The 24,107-nt window shown below is 39.7% G+C and overlaps 1 protein-coding gene across 2 annotated transcripts in view; it reads right to left on the bottom strand.

The window, feature by feature from the left end:
• Positions 1-24,107, bottom strand: part of eprs1 (glutamyl-prolyl-tRNA synthetase 1) — a 92,385-nt gene that overhangs the window by 15,220 nt on the left and 53,058 nt on the right. For both annotated transcript variants that reach the window (XM_072580756.1, XM_072580757.1), the window contains 9 exons: positions 18,141-18,348; positions 12,398-12,510; positions 11,597-11,711; positions 10,243-10,611; positions 9,480-9,710; positions 8,623-8,873; positions 6,758-6,809; positions 1,784-1,993; positions 652-724 (listed from right to left, as the gene is read on the bottom strand). In XM_072580756.1, the coding sequence (XP_072436857.1) occupies positions 652-724; positions 1,784-1,993; positions 6,758-6,809; positions 8,623-8,873; positions 9,480-9,710; positions 10,243-10,611; positions 11,597-11,711; positions 12,398-12,510; positions 18,141-18,348 (1,622 nt within the window). The remainder of the gene's footprint in view (positions 1-651; positions 725-1,783; positions 1,994-6,757; positions 6,810-8,622; positions 8,874-9,479; positions 9,711-10,242; positions 10,612-11,596; positions 11,712-12,397; positions 12,511-18,140; positions 18,349-24,107) is intronic.

The following is a 24,107-nucleotide window of genomic DNA, read 5'->3' as shown; positions in this document are numbered from 1 at the left end:
GAAAAATATATTTTCACCAAATTTGATTTGACTCACCATTTAAGCCATCATCAAAACAAAAGGTGATTTTCTTTGAAGGTGTCTGCACAGGTAATGGACTGTCTTAATAGAAACAGTCGTGAAAAAAAATTCTAGGGTGATGTTTAGTAGGGTACATATTGAACAGTAAATTAATTGCTCAAATTGTTAGCTTGAGCGAGCAAACATACAATTAACTAAATTTATATCACTCAAGTTCTGAGACTGGAGATCAAAAGATCGTGTTCAAGCCAAGGTTCATTTCTCCAGGAGAAGAGCTGCTTTGTCAGATACTGTGCTTCACAAATTTTAAAAATAACTTTTGCATGTGCAGGTGAAGAGAAGACATCCATGTCACTATTAAACAGGAAACAGGGAGATTGGCAGGAAGTGTGGATTTAAAATTTCACCAACAGATCAAGAGGCCATTAATCTGATTAGTAGTTTGTGTAACTTTTGGAAACTAACTTTGGGCAGTTATGTACAATAATGGCTACATATTAATTGGATCAGAGATATCAAAGGTATGCTCAGATATTGTTGAACTGTTCTTACTTTTTATCAGTTATAAAGTTGCACTCATTAGCAAATCAATAAACTGATGAAAAAAACCTTAATTATACTGCTTCTTACCCGTTTCACTTGTTGGTCGAACAGCAATTGGTTCTGCTAACTCAGTCTTCCCTGATCTCGTTACCCAAGCAACCTGTTTTGGAAAAAAATTATTAATGCCTCCATGGAACAAAACCATTTATATGCAAAATGTTTCTACTATTAATGTTTCTCAGTCATGCACTTGACTGGACTTATCTTCAATTCTTCTATTCGAATATAGTATTTTAGACAAACTTTTAAAAATGAAAGACCATATTTTCAATCAAAATCTAAAAAAAATTCAAAACTGTGACTCCTTATTCTCATTCCGCTAACCCCAACTAGGAGATGCACCATCCTGGCAGCCCTATTGTATGTTCGAAACTGCAGCAAATACAGGCCCAGTCAACACAATCTGTCCTCATACAACAAATCTGTTATCCATCTGATGAATCTTAACTTCTGCACATTTACTGGGCACATGTTCTTGCTTTCAGTGACTTGTGTAGGTCACCCTGCTCCCTTTGTAGATTAAAACTTCCCATTCTGTTAACTTCCACACTTACCTACATTATTCTGAATTCGCAGTTTATTCACCCACTCACTCAACTTGTCTAAATTACCTTTGAAGCCTTTTTAACCTTCCTTGCCACCCTCAACCCCAGCTAGTTTTGTGTTGATTGCAAACTTGGAAATATTATTTGATTCCCTCAGATAAATCATTGGTACATACTGTGAGTAACTGAGGTCCAACCACTGACTGTGTGGTAGACCATTTGCCACCGCCTTCCTCAATGTAAACAACTTAATTCTTCCTACTCTTTACTAACCAAACCTTAATCCATGCTACTATATTACCAATAATTCCACGTGATTTAATGTTGCACATCGATCTCTAATATGGGGCCTTATCAAAGGCTTTCTGAGCAGCCAAATACATCACATCTACTAGCGGTCAAAAACATACTAGTAGGTTTATCAAATACCATTTCCCTTTAATTAATCTAAATCAACATATTTCGCTCTCTTAATCAACTCAAGCCAGATTCCTAAGATGAGAAATATGCCAAATCTTTTAAAGCACACATTGTGCAGTCATACACAGATTCAAAAGGACCATAAAGTGATTGGACTTCAACAGTCTCTGAAGGGAATACGCTTATATTCTTACCTCTGGAGCAAAATCTGCTATATGTGATTTCTCCTTCTCAAGGGCTGCCTGAGACACGAACATGGGGAAGTAACAGTTCTCCACACCAAGTTTCTTAATTTCACGATCAAAGAAGTCTTTGATGGTTTCCCAGATACTATAAGACCAGGGTCGGAGAACATAGCAGCCACTGACATCGTAATATTCAATCAATTCGGATTTTGTAATGACCTAGGTACACAACATGAAACGACAATTACATGGCTTAACCAGAATTTTTAAAAAACTGCGTTTCATAGAATTATGAATAGGAAGGGCTTGGAGGGATATGGGGCGGGTGCTGGCAGGTGGGACTAGATTGGGTTGGGATATCTGGTTGGCATGGATGGGTTGGGCCAAAGTGTCCGTTTCTGTGCTGTACATCTCTATGACTCTATTTGTATTTCTACAGTATGGAAGCAGGCCATTTGGCACAGAATCCACCCCGACCCTCTAAATAACATCCCACCCAAATGCATCCTCCTTACCATACCCCTATAATCCTGCTTTTCCCATGGCAAACCAACCCAGCCTGATTATCGTCCATTCTGCTAGCTATAAACAAGTGTTCCATTTGACCTTCTAATCACTTGTGCTACGTGCATTAACTAATGGCGTGGCTTTTCATGATATATGAACCAGAATATATATGTACCTCCATAGATTGTTTGTAATTTCTGTATGATAGCTGTACTTTTAACAAATTTGTTAAAACAACAAGTAAAACTGGTATGGTCAGCAGAATACCAAGCAGCATTTGAGAAGGCCAACTTATAAATGAATCAGTGTTGGCTGCCCTGATTTTTCTCAACTTTTCAAAATGGCAATTGAGGCTAGCGATCTGGGTATAGATGCTGTCTTTGATCACTTGCATCACTTGTCTTTCATTGTAGAGCTCTATTTTCAAATCTCAGCTCAAAGCTTTCCTCAATGACAGATTTATACATACATTAGTAACAAAATGTGTGTGTGTGGTGGGCAACAGCTGTGACAATTAATGATTTACAAACTCACAGGTGCTAAAGATTAACTTCATGACCTGGATTTTAACCCAGAAGATCAGACTTTCCATCCACTATAAACTATCAAACTGGTCTTCCATTAACATCAATGAAATGAAAATTAAAGATAGGTACCACGAAACGTCAATTTTCCTGCTCCTCAGATGCTGCCTGACCTGCTGTACGATTACTGCACCACTCTAATTCTTGGCTCTAATCTCCAGCATCTGCAGTGCCCAGTTCTGCCATCATTTTACAACAGACTACCTGCTCTGCTGGGCTACTGCCAGGCAACAAAATTGAAAATTAAACATATGTGACTTCTCCCACTATTGTGAGGTTTATACTTCATGGTTTCCATCATGAAACCAGAATACTAAAAAAAAAATGAGGATCCTTGGGTAGGTGGAAAGATAGGCAAGAAAAAGTGCAAATTCTAATGATAATACAGAAAACGGTTTGTCATGTGCAGATTAACTTGGAATGTAAGTTGCAATCTGTAATACAGGGCCCAATCCATAGGTTGCACTGTGGACCATCCCCCCAGTCTCCACAAGAATCAGCAATCATGAACTGGCCAAGAATTACAACTTTCACACTCCCATGTCCTGATTTTAAATTACAAAGTTGCATCCTGTTCAGTGAATGTAACTTCTTTTAATCATATTGTTATTTAAAAAGGTCATTTAATGACTGACAGAACCAACTCTGGGGGAAAACAAAATCAAATCTTGCAGTGCTATTAAAATGAGGTCAGAAGTCAGACGACACCAGGTTATAGTCCAACAGGTTTATTTGAAATCACAAGCTTTCAGAGCATTGCCCCTTCGTCAGGTGATGAAAGGGCAATGCTTTGAAAGCTTGGGATTTCAAATAAATCTGTTGGACTATAACCTAGTGTCATTTGACTTCTGACCTTATCCACCCCAGTCCAAAACCAGCACCTCTACATCAAGACTGCTAAATGATGCATTCTGGAGTTTTGAAGCAAAATTATTCAAAATACATTTCTTCGAATATTATAGTTTCTACTTCCCATGTTTTAGTTTCAAGGTCCAATGTGCCCAATGCAAAAGATTTTAAAAATTATTTTGTTTTACTGCCCTTTATATCCTGTTCACGAATCTGTAAAAATCTTTTACTGTGATGGCTGCTTAGAAAGCTTGTTGACATAATGGGAGACTGCAATCAGTAGCAATAGAATTGCATAACAGCAAGGGGGACTTTGTCCCATAGTTGTGTGGAGGAGAACTTAAGGGAGATGGTGAACTTCCTGCATTCCCACAGAAAGCTGCCATAGGAAGGGAACCAGGCCTTCTACAGTAAACCAGGATTAAGGGAATAGTACCTTCAGACTGCTGAAAGGTATGATGTGTTTGGTAATGGCACCTCACTGGAAGGTGACCCACTGAATATGGTGACCAGCAGGGTGGCATGTCAGAAGAACGATAATTTTATTACAATTCTGAGAAGGAAGGAAAGCAGTGCAAGTGTGTGTGTGTGTGTGTGCCCACACACCTGTCTGGCTGAAAAGAAAGGAAGACAAAGATCATTTGTATGGAAGGTAGTATTTGTTCAAACTGTTGTGGAGGAGATGGAGAAATTGGAATTTTAAACAAAAATTAAACAATGTCCTTAAACAAAGTGGGGTCAAAGGAAGTGTATTCAGCCCAGGCAGCTATGGGAGACAATGGGCTTTGATAACTTAATGTCAGAAACGAAGACAGACAGTCAAGCCACAGAAGGACAGGGGCCATGTGAAGACCAGAATTGAAACTGGAAGCCAACTTAATGACATTTTCCCATTTAGGGAACAGCACCAATAAGGAGTAATCAATGGATTGGAAATGTAGTGAAGGGAAGGGCCCCAAGTAGGGCTAGAACAATGAATATTCTGCATAACTATAAAATGGCTGACTCCGCTCAGGCACAGACACAGACACACACACACACACACACACACACACACACAATCAGGCACTCACAGCAACCTTTTATTTGAGAACATGAATGGAGTTGAACGAGAGGTTACTCGGTTACATCTCAATGGGGGAACATTCTGAAAATCACACACTGCTATTGCTGGAGTTGTCACAAAGTTAAAGACTTTAAAAAGTACACATATTACCTCAAAATGTCTGCCTTTTAGATCCAATTTGACAAACTATAGACTTTGTTTCTATACTTAACAGGAACATATTTACTGTATTTATTATAAACACAGTAAAGTCCCTAATACCAGGTATCCCATTTTGCAGAGTTCTCATGCAGCCAACAATCAACAGAAGGAGGTTTCCGTATGCTGGTAATTGACCACTTGGTTGCCTCTCTGTCCATTTAATTAAAACTTGCCGATAATATTTATGAATGTTCCTGGTCACAGCCGTTATATTCATGTAACGAGTGTCACACCTTTCTGCATGCATGCCAATATAAAAACAAACACACACACAAAGCAACATGGGTTGGAGGGCAAGACTAGGTAAGCAGTTCAATGGTCCCTGTTTAAGGTTTGCCAAGATGAACCTTTTGCTGATCAGAACGCTGCTTGTCAATCTTTCTTCTCCATTTAATTTCCTTTGTTTGTAGAAGACACAGGTGACTGGTTCATACTTACAAAGATCTGTGATTTATCAATTAATAATCACAGCTTACAGCAACTGAAGAAGGGAAACAAACTGGCTAGCGTCAGGCTGGAGATGCTCTTTTAACTGCAGAGCAAAATCAGTTCATCCCCTCTCAGAGGTGTGATGGCTTCTCACCAGAACAATCACTCCGCAAGACGTTCAAGTATCTTGGAGCCAACTACATATTTGATAGCAGACGATCCTTCGTCGAGAATAACTGGATACTATTTCACAGATTAATCAGCTACTTGATGCCAGCCAAATTCCCATTTTGACAGCTTATCTGTAATTAGTCTTTCCCTACTGCTTGAAACAACAATTGTATGAACAGCAATTATGATGAGAGTCAAATAACTTGCTTTTAAAAAAAAAAGTCCAGTAACCCTTCAACAATACTTGATTTTCAAGACAGCCCTTTTCCCATTACTGACCAAAGTCAGAAACACCAAAAGGTAGTCAGTCCAATTCAAAGAAGAACATATTCGGTCAGGTGGAGGAGGATTGTAATGATGGATGGAGGCTAATTGAATGTCTTCCAAGGAAAAAAATGTAGACAGCCCAACCTGACCTGCTACAGGTTGCAAAGGCAGAAGGGCTACACAAAGGAAATGGTTAGACTCAGGAAACCGGTAATGGTTGAAGTCAAATGTCATAGATGTAGGTGGGAAAAGACTAGACAAGGAGAGAAAAACAAAGTTAACTTGAGAAAGAAATTAGTTTGGGAGGGGACAGTGGAGGAAAGGCAGGAACAGACTGAAACAAATGTGCCTACCAAGGGTGTCTTGGTTATAGATCTTGGAGGCTGAAGGGATTTTTCAGGATTGGGGCACTAAGTTTGAAGGCCGCAACAGAGGAGATAAGGTCAACGGTTTTGGACATGATAGCTGTGACATTTGGTGAAGGGGTCACATTCAAGTAGGAGGATATATCACAGAGCTGACACTTGGCCTGTACTAAGTAGATGTCAGTACATCACAGAAACAGACCCTTTGGTCCAATTCATCCATGCCAACCTGATGTCCTTAATTAAACTAGACCCATTTGCCAGCATTTGGCTACCAGGCAACAGCATTATCCTTATTAACAGGTTTGATGACGATATTAGTGTTGGACCAGACAGATACACGATTAGTTCAGAGAGCTGCAGGTTAGTGTCAGTAACAGAACAGAGAAATGAAGGTGATTACTTTCCTAGGCACATAAGCATAGATGTAAAGGGACAAGAGTGCTACAAACATGCCAAATCATAGCTAAATGGAAAAAATATGTTTTACTGCAATAATTCAAATACAAAATTATTTAAGAAGGCATTTTTAGAAAACACTTACTTGTGAATACCAGTCTGCTAGATTCTCTTCTTTTCTTGCTTCAATGCCCAATCTACAAAGACCATATCATTTTGAATTAATACATAAAAACATATACTTAATAACTGAACCAACTCTACACTTTATATTTTGTGTTTATATTCTCAGAAGAGCAGTGAAACTGAAAGTAATAAACATATCTGACTTATTAGAGGAATAAACAGGCATGTCTGCACCAATCATTGTGACTCCAGGATGAATTGTTGCCTTGGTGGAGCTAGAATTAAAGACATCATGAAAGGTTACAGGACATTTTTGCGGGCAGGGGGTGCCAACAGCCAGAGATCTCAGTCCACATTGGTGCTAATATCACCAGTAGGAAAATGGTGCTACAATCACAATTTACAGAGTTAGATAGAAAATTAGCAGAACTGCTAAAGTAATAATTTCTGGATTATTCTCAATGCTACGTGCAAGTACAAAAGTAGGAAGATAACACAAATGGCTGGAAGGATGGTACAGGATAGAAGACTTCAGATTGATGAGACAATGGGTCTGGCTCTGGGGAAGATGGCACCTGTACAAGTCTAATGGACTGTATCTGAACAGAGTTGGGACTCTGTTCCTTCCAGGCTCTTTTCTGGTACACTGCTGCCTCATAATGCCAGACACCTGGGTCCATTTCCACCCTGGGGAAACTATCTGTGTGGAGCTTGCATGTTCTTCCAGTGTCTGTGTGGGCTTCCTCCCACAGTCCAAAATGTGCAAGTTAGGTGGATTTGCCATGCTAAATTGCCCACAGGCTAGATGGATTTGACATGGGAAATTTAGGGTGACAGGGATTGGGTTGGGTTGGGTTGGCCTCTTTAGAGGGTCAGCGTGAACTTGTTGGGCCAAATGGCCTGCTTCCAAGCTGTAGGGATTCTATGATTCTAAACCGGGGTGTGAGAGCCAAAACAGAATATTAGCAAGTGATACCAGAATTCGTGAAATGCCGGAAGAAGCAGATAACATGAAGGAAGAAAAAAGTTTAAAAAGGTGGAGTTGAAGGGAGAAAGCAATGAAATCTAAGTCACTAATAATTAATAAGGGAATTTATGGATTATAGTTAATAAGATTGGGCAGTTACCATGTGGAATTGTGATATTGTGATAATAATGAGACCTGATTAGGAAATGCAGATCAGAGTGTTAAATATTCCTGGTTACGAGGTGTTCAGAAAAGATTGAAAGGGACATAAAGCAGGAGGCATGGATTTTTTTTGGTAAAGGAAAACACTGCATACAAAGCAAAGAAGATGCTTCAAAGCATTCAAGGGCATAGCTGATTTGGCTACAGCTATGTGAAGAAAAGGGGCAATTACATTGCTCAAACTAATTTCTGGATCACCACCTAGATATTTTCTAAGCTGAGATATTATTAAACACTTCTGGATGTGGGGGAACTGGAACTTCGGGTTCAGAGGTAGGGACACAAGAGCCCTTTGGCCACCACTTATTCACGGTCAAAGTATAGGTTCAAGTATTAGTGTACTGCTGCCACCCAGACTCTTCTACCTTATCCCTGCAATCCTGCACTCTCCATGGATAATCCACCTAAGATATGATAGACCCTGGCCACTATGGGCAATTGTGCACTGCCTATCCACCTAACCTGCCCATTTTAGGACTGTGGGAAGAAACCGGAGCACTAGAAGGAAACCCACAGACATGGGGAGAATGTTTGTGTGGAGTTTGCACAGTCAGTCATCAGAGGGTGGAATTGAATCCAGGTCCCTTGCACTGTGAGGCAGTAGTGCTAACCACTGCGCTACCATGCCATCCTCATTTTCTACATTTTGAGCTCAGAGGCACAACATTGCTGAATTTGTCTTTGTGCATACTCACCTTGTTTGTTTCTTGGGTCCTGGGCCTTCACCTGCACCTCCATTGCTTGATCCCTCCTGTTCTTTTGCTGTATCTTTTCTGTGTTCCTCTGATTTGTCAGACTTATTCTGTTTCTCAGATTCGTTTTGTTTCTCTTTTCTGTTTTTATTCCTATCATCAGTACCTGCAGCTGGTTTATACTCCACTCCTGTTAAAGTTTTATATTGGCTCTTCAGATCCAGGAGCACAGCCACAGCAGCATCTATCACTGCCTTAAAAAGTTAGTGAGAGAATGAGGTTAGAAGTGTGAAAAAAAAACGGAATGTTTAATAAGGAAGTTAACCAATTTCCCAATGCATGAAAACAAAATGCACAATATTTCAATGGCATCCAAAAGTGGAGCATTTAATCTTACATTTGTTTAGATTGGGAATAAGAGACTTTTCAATGTCGGATCGCCTGTCCGATACAAGGTCCCTCTGACTTAATCCAAGAAGTGTATTTCAACACAGTCGTTCTGACAGAGATTGGTCATGTGTCTTCTCAGAACATTAATGCTGAAAACAGCTCATGAGGAACCAGGTTACCAAGCACTTGGATGAAGAAATATTTCTCAGCAACATAATACAGGTTCAGAATTCTAATGGAATTTTGCATCCAAATTTCAGTATAATTGTTAAAATGTTTTTGTTTTTTTTATAAACTCCACTACCTTCATAACTTTCTACATAAAACATGGTCACTCCTATTTCAGAAACAGTGGGTGCACATTTGTATGAAAATCTGATATGAAATAATGTGGCTAATTTTTTCATCCTTTATTGAAAAGCATAAGCAACTTGTTGGTGCACCACTTCAAAAGAATTTTGAGTTATTACCTTAGCAACTTTCTCTGCTTTAAGTTTGCGCACAATATCTCCTTGTTCTGCAACTTTGCTGTGTAGTATTTTCTCATCAAGTCCTTTTGCTCCTGCAGTGGAGATAACGGTTGGACTTTCTGCTGCAACTGGTACACCAGGTGGCTTCCCTGGTTTGTACTCTTCACCAGTCTTCTGTTTATATTCCATTTTTAAGGCTAGGAGTGATTTTACTGCCTCATCCACTTTAACCTACAAAAGAAAGAAAGATAAGTAAAATAGTAAGCAAAATTAAGATATAATGTTTCTGAAACTCTATGAATATCTCTTTGTAACTACAATGAAATAGAAGATGCAAATGATTCTTGAAGTAGACAAACACCACTGATACCTTCTCCACTTTTTCAAAACCCTTTCCACAAAGCAGGGTCAGAGAAGGGGGGGGGGGGGGGAAACCCCAGGCTGAAAGACAACATATTTCTGACCCCCACTTACATGCAAATTTCACCAGGAACTCCCTTAGCAATGGACAACAAATGCTGGCATTGTGTACAACAGCCACACTCCATGATAGAACAAATGGCATTCCAGAGACATAAACCCAACGTCAAGTGGACAGCTGCTTTCAAATAGCCCTTCAAATGACACATGGAATTGTAATTCAATACTTTTTTCTCAAATCACAACAATTAGGCTCCTTCCTTTTGTGTGTCAGTTCAAAGAAAATTTCACACAAAGCATCTGTTCACAGGTTATAACTAGCTGAAGGAAAATACATAAATACCTGTGGGGCTTTATCTACTTTGAGCTTTCGAACTACCTCTCCTTGTTGATAAACCTTGTCATACAGAATCCTAATAGTTGAATCGGAGGTCTTTGGTGCAGAGACAGGATTAGCAGTAGCTGCAGGTGGCTTTCCAGGCTTGTATTCAGTACCACTCTGCTGTTTATATTCTGCCTTCAAGCTCAAAAGTACTTTTACCGCTGCATCCACCTCTTCCTTGGATGCTTTCTTTGCCTTTAATTCACGTACAACTTCACCTTGTTGAGCTACTTTGTTGTAAAGTGCAGTAAGGTCGAGAGTATCACATTTTGAGGCAGTGGAGTCAACATGAGATGATACAGTAGTGGATGATGCAGTGTCAGCTTTAATCTAAAAGAACATTTTGGAAAAGTTAGTTAATCTATAAGATATATACATTGTATGCAATCACAAGCAACAGAAAACTTAGAATCTTTATATGTGCTAATTTGTTTTAAGTCAATTCTACCCCATGACTAATGTGATAATTAGGAAAAAGTCTCAATGCCTTTTTACTGTCTGCAATCCAATTGGCTAAACTAGCAGAAACATATCTTTTCAGTCTATTATGTGTCACACATGCAGAAGACAGTGTAAAAGAAGAAAATGAAATATAACACTAATGAACCCACAAATGGGATTTAAACAGTTTTTGTCCTATATCCTTCCATATAATGAGATTACCAATCATGATTAAAGAAAAACCAATCAGGCTTTGTGAAGACTTAAAAGTCCTGAAAGACTTGATTCCTTATAGATAAGATAGAAGTAAAGAGGATGTTTCCACTGGCAGGTGAAACTAGGACAAGAGGGCAGAGTGTCAAAATTAGAGGGAGCAGATTTAGGACAGAATAGAGAAGAAACTTCTTCACCCAGAAGATTATAAATTTATGGAATTCCTTGCCTAGTGGTGAAGTAGTTGATGCTACTTTAGTAAACATTTTTAAAGCTTAGAATTAAGGGAGAAGGTGAGAGCATGGATAAGTGGAGCTGAGTCCATGAAAGGATCAGCCATGATATTATTGAATGGGGGAGCAGGCTCGAAGGGCCAGATGGCCTACTCCTGCTCCTAGTTCTTATGTTTTTATATGCGTAAATTGAGATCTTCATCCTTTGTTTCTGAAATCAGTTCCTTGTACCTCTCCCTGCAACAGTGAACAACAACCTTTGTCAAGTCAATCACAAAAAACTTTTAAGATAAGCTTTAAATGAATAGATAATGTTCTTCCAAATATGTTCAAAGTGAGGCAGTTAGCCCTTCATGAAATTATAGTCAGGTTTAGAAATAAACTTTACTGTTTACAAATGCTCAATTATATTTAAAAGCTATCCTTACCACATTAACTGCATCATGTTTACTCTTCTCCTTGGAACCAGATGTTGGCATTTCCTTGGTATGACCATCAGGGATGTAGATTAAAACACAAGGAGACTCTTTGCAACTATATGGACTAAATCAAGACAGGAGGGTATGGGGTTGGTATTAAATAAATTTGAGCCAAAGACTTAGCTTAAAAAACCTTATTACATACAGCTTCTTCAAACATGGAATCCTCATTTTGTAACACTGATCTGGTCCGAATATGGAAATCAAGGCAGTGCTTCATATAAATGGCTCAACGTTTGTTAATACAGTCGATCAACTTTGAACTTCTGTGAATGGTTGGAGTGACCAGGGATGTGTAATCAGGTTTTCCATAGTCTGGGGTGGCAGGAATTACAGGGGAGCAGGTGGGTGAGGAGAGTTGATTCATAAGGCTGCAGGGGTTGTAGTCAGGGGGAGGTAGTTGCAGAGGTTAGTGAGAGTTACTGATATAAAGAATCAGATGAAGATTTTGCTGCCCAACATGTTTTGGATAACTATTCAACTCATTGGAACTCATTCAATATGTTGGAACTGTCCAAAGTCTGACGCTAGTTCAGAGTGAGAGCCATTCTTGCATTGTCATGGGGAAGAGAATTGCCCATTAAAAGTTCAAACTTGCCAGGCAATTCCCACATAGATCAACGTGTCTAACTTCTACAAGGTCCCAATGTGCACCTCAGTCATGCATCCAGGTTCAGAAAATCTAAGCTGGAAAGCTTAGTTATTCCTTCAGTCAAATATTCTCCTCTGATGATGGTCAGAATTACTTACCTAACTGGTTCATACGGCTGGTCACAGATAAAGAACCCTCTTCTTTGTAGTTGGATGATGTCTCCTTTTTTAAGCTCTTTAAGGCAGGGATCACCGAGCATTAATTCTTCTTGCTGAGAAAGAAAATATTTTCTTGCCAATTAAATCATCCAAGCTATTCCCAGTGTTAAACAACAACAAAAAAAAACGTAAGATTTGATGCGACCCCAAAAAAAGCAACAGCAAGTCACTCAATTTTGATGATCTAGTGGCCCCAACTGTTATGGAGTAATGCCCAGTTAATATTACCAGATACATCAGACCCCTGCAGGAAACCGGCTGAACGGATTCATTTTTTTAAAAAACTTTTTGTTACTGAAGTGATCTTTTACTAAAAACAACATTGTGTACTTGGTGTTCACAGAAGTTTATTAACAATAGAAATTAAAATAAAGATAAAACATTTTGTCATAACATAGATACAAAGATTTTTAAACACATAGCATAAATGACATACTTTTTTTGGGTGGTGGTGGGGGGGGGGGGGGGGGGGGGGGGAGGAGAACTCCCTGCTTTTTTCATAGAGCAATCACCTTGAAGTCACTGAAATTTCTATTCACCTTCTCAAACTGTAGCCAACTCTTATTAAGTTCCTAATTCAGCTTGCTGCTAGCCGTGGAAGGACTGCAGCTTCATTTTTTAAAAAAAATCAAAATCTTCACTTCTTTTCCACTGACTGTATCCTAACACTCCAGTCAAGGATTAATAACTTTTTAAAGTAAAAACATTCTTAAAATAAGCTTTTCTTAGGAACACAGCTTGGCACATGTTACACCACCAAAAGACTTCTCAACATTTTGGAACTTGATACATACTTCTCTCTCAAATGACTTCCCAATGTGGACTGAAAATGAAAGCCAGTCTGGAAAGTTCTCCCCTAAACTCTGTGGAGTTCCTTGGGAACTCTGGGTAATGTCCTCTTGCTTGCAATTATGGGTATTAACTATTAAAACAGAGACAAACCCATGTGTTTAACTTCAGTTTCCAAGGATCAAAACATCAGATAAATGATATTAAAGTGCAATTGTATAAACCTCAATTTCATCATAACTCAAATAAAAAGAGTTGAATCATCAATTTTCTGGAACAATATTTACTAGAGTAGGGAAGTGATCATACGTGCACACAAAAAGGTACATAATTCACGTTCAAAATTATAAAATCCACTATTCTAGATTATTTGCATAGTAACACCATGATTCTGGGCAATGGTTATCCCTGGAAGACCTTTATAAACTATCCAGTTAAAAATGAAGTTCAATTCAGAATTAAAGAAACAGATTGCAGCAATAATATTAGAAGACTGCCTTCCATGGCAGAACGAGGAATAAGAAGTGCCAGATTCAAATACACTGATACTTAACAGGTTTCTCACTGTTTTTAGTTTAATCACAACCATCCGACCACTATGAAAGTGTACAATGTAAAGAAGTAAGGAATATATGCTTGCTTTTTAATTTTATTCAAGGGAGAAGTTATCCTGGGCATCGCTGACTCAGCCAGCGTTTAGTTGCCCATCCCTAATTGCCCCCAAGGTAGTGGTGAGTTATCTTCTTGACCAACTGCGGTGCAGATATACCCACAATGCTGTTAGGGAGGGAGTTTCAGGATTTTGATCCAGAGACAGCAAAGAAAAGGCAAGATTGTTTTAAAACAACATGGCGAGTGGCTTGGAATGGATCTTGCAGGGGGATAGCGTTGATATGCATCTGCTGCCTTTCATCTAGGAGGGCGAGAGTAAAGGTGCTGTTGGAAGAGCCTTGGTGAGTTGCTGCAGTGCATCTTTTGGATGATAGAATCTGCTGCCATTATGTATCAGTGGTTCTGATTGTGGATGCTAAAAATGTTAGATGGGATGTCAATCAAGCAAGCTGCTTTGTCCTGGATGTTCGCATGCCTCAAGTATCATTATAGTTGTATCAATTTAGGCAAGTGAAAATACATTACAACACACTGCTGACTTGTGCCTCGACATTGGTGGACTGACCTTGAGCATTTAGAAGGCAAGTCACCCTTATAAAAATTCTTTGTCTTTGTCCTGCTTTTGAAGCCATTTTAATATAGATGGTCCAGTCAGATTTTGACCAATGATAACCTCAAGGCTGTTGATTGAGGGAGATTCAGCAATAGTAGCACCAGAGAATATGGTGGATTCTGTACTGTCAGAGATATCCATTGCCTGACACTTAAGTGGCAAATAACATCTGCACCATACATCAGTTCAAACCTGAATGTTATCCAGCATTTGGAAGGTCTGTTGCAGTATCCGAAGAGTCATGAATGGTGTCATGAATACAATTATTGATGAACATCCTTACCTCTGACCTTACAACAGAAGGAAGGTATTGATCAAGCAGTTGAAGATCATTTAATCCCAGATATTCCCTGGTGAAACTTAAAAAGGGCTACTGTGCTGCAGTGGTAGTGTACCTATCTTTGAGCCAAGAGGCTGTGGTTCAAGTCCCACCTACACCAGAAGTAATAATATTTATGAATAATTCTATTAGGAAATATCTACCCTGAGAAACTCCTGCAGTGATGCCCTGTGCATGAAATTGACCTCTAACAAGCACAACAATCTTACATCACACTAGGTGTAATTCTAACCTGAGGAGCATTTCCCCAATTCTTACAGACTACAATTTTGCTGGGGTTCATTAACGACATACTCAATTAAGCGATGCCTTAATATCAAGGGTAGACAGCCTCAATTCCTCTCGACTTTAGCTTGTTTATCCATGTTTAGGCTTCGGCTGTAACAGAGTTAGGAGCTGAGTGAGCCTGACAGATCATAAAGTGAGCAGCAGTAAGCATGCTATTGTTTTGTAAGTGGTGCTTGATAACACTGATGGTACTGATGATAATTGCTACTACTTTGGGGATGGCTGAGGGTAGACAAATGAGCCGGTAACTGGCCAAGTTGGATTTGTCCTACATTTTGTCAACGGAACTCAACTGGACAGTTTTTTTTAACATGTCATTGTTATGACTGTACTGGAACAACATGACTAGCAGCACAACAAGTTCTAGAGTAGAAGTCGTCAGTACAGATGTGAAAATGTTATCAGTGCCCAATGCTTTCAACTGCTTCTTAATATCACATGGGGTGAACTGAACTGGCTGCAGACTGGCATACAATGTTGAGGACATCAGGAGGTGGTAAGATGCATCATGGTTTCTACACTACCAGTCATTGATCCATCCAATAACTATGGCCTCTAGGATTCAGGCAGTTAGATCGGTAGTGGTGCTCCCAAGTCACTTTTTGTGATGGGAATATAGAGAACAAGAGTAGGGCTCTCAGTCCATCAAGCCTGCTCCACCATTTAATATGATTGCAACTGATCAAACACTTCATGGTCTTTTATCCATCATATACCCATCCCCCTTTTGCCACCAATAATCAAAAATTTATCAACATGTACTTTAAATATACTAAAAGACTCTGCTTTCACAACCCTCTGGGATGGAGAATTCCAAAGATTCATTTCTGATTTTAAAAAATTCTTATCTCAACCCTAAATGCTATCACTTTTAATTTTAAATTGCACCATGGTTCTTGATTTTCCAACCAGGGGAACATCTTACTTGCATCCACCATGTCTAACTAAGTATTTTGCAGGTTTCAACAAGATCACTCATTCTGCAAAACTCTCAAGAATACAAAACCCAGTTTGCCAATCTCTCCTTATAGCTGCCACTTCAGGAACAAATCTGGTCAATATTTGTTGCTCTCACACTATGGCAATAGTAGCTTTCCTGAAATAAGGGGGCCAAAACTGCACACAGTATTCCAGGTGTAGTCTAATCAAGACCCAATACAAATGAAACAAGACTTCACTATGTTTGTACTCAAATCCTGTGACGGACATTGAAGTCCCCACTTTTGCAAGCCTCCTTGCATCCATCAAGTGGTATACAACAAGAAAGAGAATAATTCATCAGCTGAGGTAGGGGGAAGATCAATAAGTGTCCTTGTCCATATTTGATCTGATGACATGAAACCTCAAAGGTTTTCACAGGCAATGTAGAGGACTCCCAGGACAATTCCTTTTCAACTGTATACCACTGTGCTACCACCTCTAGTGGTGATGCTGGTGTCTAGGACATTGTTTTCAAGGTATGAATTAGAATCCCTACAGTGTGGAAACAGGTCCTTTGGTCCAACAAGTCCATTCCGACCCTTCAAAATGAGTAACCCACCCATACCCATTCCCCTACCCTATATTTAGACCTGACTAATGCATCTAACCAACACATCCCTGAACACTATGGGCAATTTAGCATGACCAATTCACCTAATCTGCAGATCTTTGGATTGTGGGAGGAGACCACATCTTTGGATTGTGGAGGAAATCCACACAGGCACAGAGAACGTGCAATAACACCACGCTGGAATCGAACCCGGGTTCCTGGCACTGTGAGGCAGCAGTGCTAACCACTGAGCGACCGTGCTACCCATGATTCAGAGAAAATGACATCATATTGCTCCTCAATTAATCTGTGGGACAACTATCCCAGTTTAGGAAAAATGTGCCAGATATTAGAGGGAGGGCTTTGCAGGGTTGACAGGCCACGTGCACCACTGTCATTTTGTCAGACTGTGTTGGTTAAGATACAATGGAATTACTGTCTTCCACAAGCCATGCCAGAGGAAGACAACAGGTTTCCATTAGTCAGTGAGTGTTTACACAATGATCAGCTATAGTTTCACCATTCGGCTAGCTTTTACCTCTAGATTTATTAATCCAGTTAGTTTCACCATCTCCTGTAGTGGGATTTGATCCTATGAGCCTGAATTTTAAGAGGCACCTTGACAGATAAATGAATAGGCACAGAAGAGAGGGATACTGACAGCGTTGAGGCAAAAACCTTTTAGTTTAGAAAGGCATCACACATCGACGCAGTTTTGGTGAGAAAAATGACCTGTTCCTTTGATGTATTGTTCTTTTTTCAGTGGAAAACCACAAAGCCACCACCTCCTCTTATGTACTAAGTTTGTACCAATGTAGCCAGTGGGTACTTTGCATTATGACTTGAAATCTTGTTAACTAGATCCTATAATCCACAGAAAAGTTTGTGAATCAGTAATAATTTTACTTTTGTAATTTTAGACACAATTAAATGCATATAAACTCTTACAAAGGTAGATTCCATTATGGGAATGGCACATTGTGACAATTGTTCTGTAATTCCTAGATCTTAAGTTTTAATGAAGGCTGAGAGGGGATCTGACTGAGACGTATTGGATTATTAAAGGATTGGACACTCTGGAGGCAGGAAGCATGTTTCCGCTGATGGGTGAGTCCCAAACCAGAGGACACAATTTAAAAATAAGGGGTAGGCCACTTAGTACAGAGTTGAGGAGAAACTTCTTCACCCAGAGAGTGGTGGGTGTATGGAATGCTCTGCCCCAGAAGGCTGTGAAGGCCAAGTCTCTGGATACGTTCAAGAAAGAGTTGGATAGAGCTCTTAAGGATAGTGGAATCAAGGGTTATGGGGATAAGGCAGGAACAGGATACTGATTGAGGATGATCAGCCATGATCATATTGAATGGTGGTGCTGGCTCGAAGGGCAGAGTGGCCTACTCCTGCACCTATTGTCTATTGAATATTAAATTAATAACTTTAACCAAACTTAACCAACATCTTGCCTTAGTTACAGTTTACACAGTTTTCTAGTGCTCACTAGAAACAAATATACCTTGCTGTTTCGATTAACGTAGTCCTTGAAATCTTCATCCTTGCCAATTACAGCTTTGTTGATTAGATGCTCATAGTGGACACATACTGTGGGAACCAGTGGAGCTTGTGAATGTTCAGTTAACCATGTAAGCTTTGTTGTCTTCTTATAATCCTTGTTATCTAGATTTAATTTCGCCTCAAGCGATGTAATCTTTCCACCTTGATTTCTACAAATAAAAGATAATTTTAATAAATCTGTTATAATCTCAGCTGATAATAATACTGAACAAACCAAATCACAAAGCAAAACCTGGTTTGAGAGTTTTATTTTTGATATTTGGTCCTTGTTTAGATCAATTATTGAACATAGAGTTCTTTTTTGAAGTAGTAACAAAAAGGATTGCTGAGAGCGGAGCAGTGGACATGATCTGTACAGACTTCAGTAAGGCATTCGACAAGGCTCCTCATAGTAGACTGGTTAGCAAGGTCAGATCATATGGAATACAGGGAGATAGCTATTTGGACACAGACCTGGCTCGAAGGTAGAAGACAGAGGGTGGTGGAGGGTTGCTTTTCAGACTGGAGGCCTGTGACCAGCAGTGTGCCACAAAGATCAGTGCTGAGTCCGCTGCTTTTCATCCTTTATATAAATGGTTTCAATGTGAACATAGAAGGGATGGTTAGTAAGTTTGTAGATGACACCAAAATAAGGGGTGTAGTGGACAGTGAAGAAGGTTACCTCAGGGTACAACTGGATCTTGATCAGATGTGTGGCAGGTGGAGTAGCAGAAAGCATAGGGGACTGTCAAAGAATACAGGAGAATATAGATAGACTGGAGTGTTGGACAGAGAAGTGGCAGATGGAGTTCAATCCAGGCAAATGTGAGGTTATGCATTTTGGGAAGTCTAATTCCTGAGCCAACTATACAGTAAACGGAAGGGCCTTGGGAAAAGTTGGTGAGCAGAGAGATCTGGGAGTTCAGGTCCATTATCCCCTGAAGGTGGATAGAGTGATCAATGGTATATGGTATGCTTGCCTTCATCAGAGGGGTTATTGAGTATTAGTGCTGGCAGGTCACATTAAAATTGTACAAGACATTGGTTCGGCCACATTTAGAACACTGTACAGTTCTGGTTGCCACATTACCAAAAGGATGTGGACGCTTTGGAGAGGGTGCAGAGAAGGTTTACGAGGATGTTGCCGGTATGGAAGGTGTTAGCTACGAAGAGAGGCTGAGTAGGTTAGGTTGTTTTCATTAGGAAAAAAAAGAGATTGAAGAGGGACCTGATTGAGGTCTACAAAATCATGAAGGGCACAAACAGGATAGATAGAGATAAGCTTTTTCCCCCAGGGTGAGGGATTCAATAATGAGAGATCACGCATTCAAGGTGACAGGTGAAAAGTTTAAGGGAGGGATATACATAACAAGTACTTTATACAGAGGGTGGGAGGTGCCTGGAAGGTGTTGCCAGCAGAGGTAGTAGGGGCAGATATGGTCAATTCATTTAAGGTCCATCTGGGCAGATGCATGAGTAGGTGGGGAGCAGAGGGATACAGATGCTTAGGAATTAGGGGGCAGGTTTAGACAGTGGATTTGGATCGGCTCAGGCTTGGAGGGCCAAAGGGCCTGTTTCTGGGTTGTAAATTTTCTTTGTTCTTTGTTCTTCTAGATGGCCAATGGGCTGAGGAGTGGCAGATGGAGTTTAATTTTGATACATGTGAGGTGCTGCATTTTGGAAAGGTGAAGCAGAGCAGGACTTCTACACTTAATGGTAAGGTCTAGGGGAGTGTTGATGAACAAACAGACTTGAAGTGCATGTTCATAGTTCCTCGAAAGTAGAGTCACGGGTAGATAGGGTAGTGAGGGTGTTGTTTAGTGTGCTTACCTTATTGATCAATGCATTGAGTATAGAAGTTGGGAGGTTATGTTGTGGTTGTACAGGACATTGGTTAGGCCACTATTGAAATACTGCATTCAATTGTGGTCTCCCAGAAAGGACGTTGTGAAATTTGAGAGGATTCAGAAAAAATTTACAAGGATATTGCCAGGGCTGAAGGGTTTGATTTATAGGAAGAGGCTGAATAGAGTCAGGCTATTTTCTCTGGAACGTCAAAGGCTGAGGGGTGACCTTATAGAGGTTTAAAAGATCATGAGGGGCATGGATAAGGTGAATAGACGTGGTCTTTTCCCCAGGGTCGGGGACTCTAAAATTAGAGGGCATAGGTTTGAGATGAGAGGAGAAAGGTTTAAAAGGGACCTAAGAGGCAACTTTTTCCACGCAGAGTGTGGTACATGTATGGAATGAGCTGCCAAAGGAAATGGTGGAGGCGGGTACAATTACAACATTTAAAAGGTAGCTGGATGAGTACATGAATAGGAAGGGTTTGCTAAATGCTGGCAATGGGACTAAGTTTTATTTATATTACCTGGTCAGCATGGACAAGTTGGACCGAAGAGTCTGCTTCCATGCTATATATCTCTATGATTCTATACTCACAAGATACTGCAAATATATTTTTAACAAAAAAAAACAAAGTAGTTTATAGGTCATAAGAGATAGGTGCAGAAGTAGATCATTTAAGCCTATCAAGCCAACTCCATCATTCAATGTAATAATGAAAGAATGACTGATAAGCCTCAAACCCACTTTGCTGCTTTATTCACATAACATTGAATCCCTTTTATGATTAGATATCTGTCTATCTCAGTCTTGAGTATATTTAAACATAGCCTTGACTACATTCAGAAAAAATTCCTCACCTGTTTTCACTGGTCACTTCTTACTTTGGAGATTATGGTCCTCTGGTCCTAAGCTCCCACAAGGAAAAACAACTTTTTCACATCTGTCAAGTCCCAAGGAATCTTATCTCTTTCAAGAAGGTTACCTCTCATTCTTCTAAATTCCAACAAGTACAAGTTCAAACTACTCAACTTCTCCTCCAAAGAAAATCCGTCCCAACTCATGCACCTTCTCTGGCCCGCCTCCAATACAAGTAAATATTTTCTTAGATAAGGAGACAAAACTGTTCACAAAATTCCAGTTGTGATCTGACTTCTACCTTGCATTGTTTTAGCAAGACTTCTCTTTTTATAATGCTAATTTCCCTAACATAAATGCCAATATTCTATTTAGCTTCCCTATTACCCACTGAACTTGGATGCTTGATTTTTTGCAATTCAAGTACTCAAACTCCAACACACAAACTGTTTCAGCTTTCTTTACTGATTTGAATAATATTCAGATCTTCTATTCTGTGAAAGTACTTCAGCTCATATTTTCCCACACTAAATTCCATGCACCAAGTTTTGCCTACTCAATTAACCTGTCTATATCCAGTGTAGACTAATTGTGTCATCCTCCCTACTTGCCTTCCCACTTACTTTTGTGTCATCTGTAAACTAGGTTTAGTATATTCATTTCCCTTACCCAGGTCATCAATATAACATTGTTGTAACATGGTTTGACTCCAGAACTGATCAATGTGGCACTGTACTAGTTCAGGCTGCCATTCTGAAAATGCTGCTTTATCCCAACTTACTCCCCACAAGGGCTTACACCTGAAACTTCGAATCCTGCTGCCTGATTTGCTGTGCTTTTCCAGCACCACACTTCTCAACTCTGATCTCCAGCATCTACAGTTCTTACTTTCTCCTCTTCATTAGTAAACCAATCCACTATCTATACTGGTGTACTCCCCCCAACACCATAGTCTCTGAACTTAAGTCATCTTATGTGCAATGACTTATCAAATAAGTTTTGGAAAATCCAATTGTTACCCTTTATCTACTCTGGTCATTACCGTGTGGGCGGCACGGTGGCACAGTGGTTAGCACTGCTGCCTCGCAGCGCCGGAGACCCGGGTTCAATTCCCGCCTCAGGCGACTGACTGTGTGGAGTTTGCACGTTCTCCCCGTGTCTGCGTGGGTTTCCTCCGGGTGCTCCGGTTTCCTCCCACAGTCCAAAGATGTGCAGGTCAGGTGAATTGGCCATGCTAAATTGCCCGTAGTGTTAGGTAAGGGGTAGATGTAGATGTAGGGGTATGGGTGGGTTACGCTTCGGCGGGGCGGTGTGGACTTGTTGGGCCGAAGGGCCTGTTTCCACATTGTAAGTAATCTAATCTAATCAAAAGAGTTTTCAGAGATTTATCAGATAACTCCCTCTTCATTAAGACATATTGACTCTGCTTGATTATACTGTTTGTTTCTAAACGCTCTGTTATCACATCCTTTATAATAGACTCTAATATTTGCCCAATGACAGATGTTGAGATGTTCGTCATAGATGGCCTATAGTTACTTGTTTTTGGAGGAGGAGGAATAGGTCATGCCTGCCTTAATAATTATCTTGTCAGTTTACCAATCCTCCAAGTCTTGTCCAGAGGATTCTTGGAAGATTAACTATCAGTGCAATCAACTGTGAGGCTACTTTGTTAAAATCCTAGGATGCAGCCCATCAGGTGCAGAGACCTACTGGTATTTAGACCCATGAACTTCCTTTTCTAAAAAGAAAAATCCCCATTGTTCAACTACCATTTTTTCTTCTTCATCTCCTTTCTCAATCCACTCCAACTAACTCTAGCATCATTCCATGTAATTGCTCTTCTTTAATGTTCATACAGTTAATCCTAACTCAAAATTTCTCACTCAACATGAGTGATAAAATCTACCATGCTCAGGTTACTTCCCCCTTAGGTAATCTTTCACTCCAAGATAATTTATTAAACTTGCCCCATTACATATAACCAGATCCAAAATCACCCAATTCCTGCATGGATCAACAAGACAAGACAAGACAAGACAAAACATATGGTCTTCTTCCCCTTGTTATTTCCTACATCTAGAATTATACGTATCAAGAAATTATCTTTGATTGGATAATGTTGAATTTGTATGGATAGATGTAGGAAATAAAAGGAGAAGACAACAAGGGCACTCCACAATCTCTTCCTGCCTGCTCTTTAGAAAGTTCAGTTGCCACTGAATATTTAGTTGGCACTTTAATATCCTTGTAATCATGTCACTGCAATTACTAAGATTATAACACTGTGTAATCTTACCTTGTGTATTAATTAACCTTTTATGTGGCACCTTACATACATCTACAGGATTCCCATGGTCCACTATGCTTCTACAAATTAATCATACATTATCCTCTTTTTATGACATGAATCCATTTAATTTGTTCCAAAAACTAAGTGCATTTGGATAAAGGGCCATTAACAATGTCTTATATTCACTCTTGGTCCTCGTTTGCTGTTTTATTATGTTTGTATACTCTGTCCCTTCATGTCCCACTCGGAGTCTCATTGTCAATGTAGTTGGCCTGCAGTGACATCATATCTTTGTCATACAAGCCCGTATTTTCCCTCTCTTGGTTGCTGTTAGACAGTTACAAGTATTGAAGTTCTTTGAGAGCTGTCCTTGGGTCCCCATATCTGCCTCACCTACAATCACATCCTTCTGTCATTGATCATAGACCAAATCTGAAGTAGCAAATTTAAGGGGTTTGACTGCGTGCTGTAGCAAAGTGTCCGGATACATTTCCCACTTCCTGATTTGGCACAATTTCTGCAGCTCAAGCTCCAGATTCTCAACTCTGAAGAAGTTGTAGGAGCTGCAAACACTTGCTACAAATGTGTCCTCTGTGGATCACCTTGATGTCCAGCAGTTCCTACAAGCTGCAACTGTAACACATCATTGGACTTGTCATTCCTATTGTACGGAGTTATTAATTAAAATTACTAATATCCCTGCTCTATACACTTTACTGCATTTTTTCTAATTTAAGGCATTAGTATCAATTTTACACCTAACAAGTGATTTTTAAGTAAAAAAAACATTGGAGATTCAAAACATAAACCGAAGACTATGTTAATTTCACTTCAAAAAGACTAGAAATATTCAGGAATCAGCTACTTTACTGAAGCAAAAATCAGCCTAACTACTATTTTCCTCTTCCATTGAACCCTTAAAAGCTTCTCTTT

This window comes from Chiloscyllium punctatum, chromosome 11 (assembly GCF_047496795.1).
Source record: "Chiloscyllium punctatum isolate Juve2018m chromosome 11, sChiPun1.3, whole genome shotgun sequence".
Taxonomy (NCBI): domain Eukaryota; kingdom Metazoa; phylum Chordata; class Chondrichthyes; order Orectolobiformes; family Hemiscylliidae; genus Chiloscyllium; species Chiloscyllium punctatum.
Note: the sequence above shows the minus strand (reverse complement) of the source record. Positions and strands in the feature narration are given on the sequence as shown.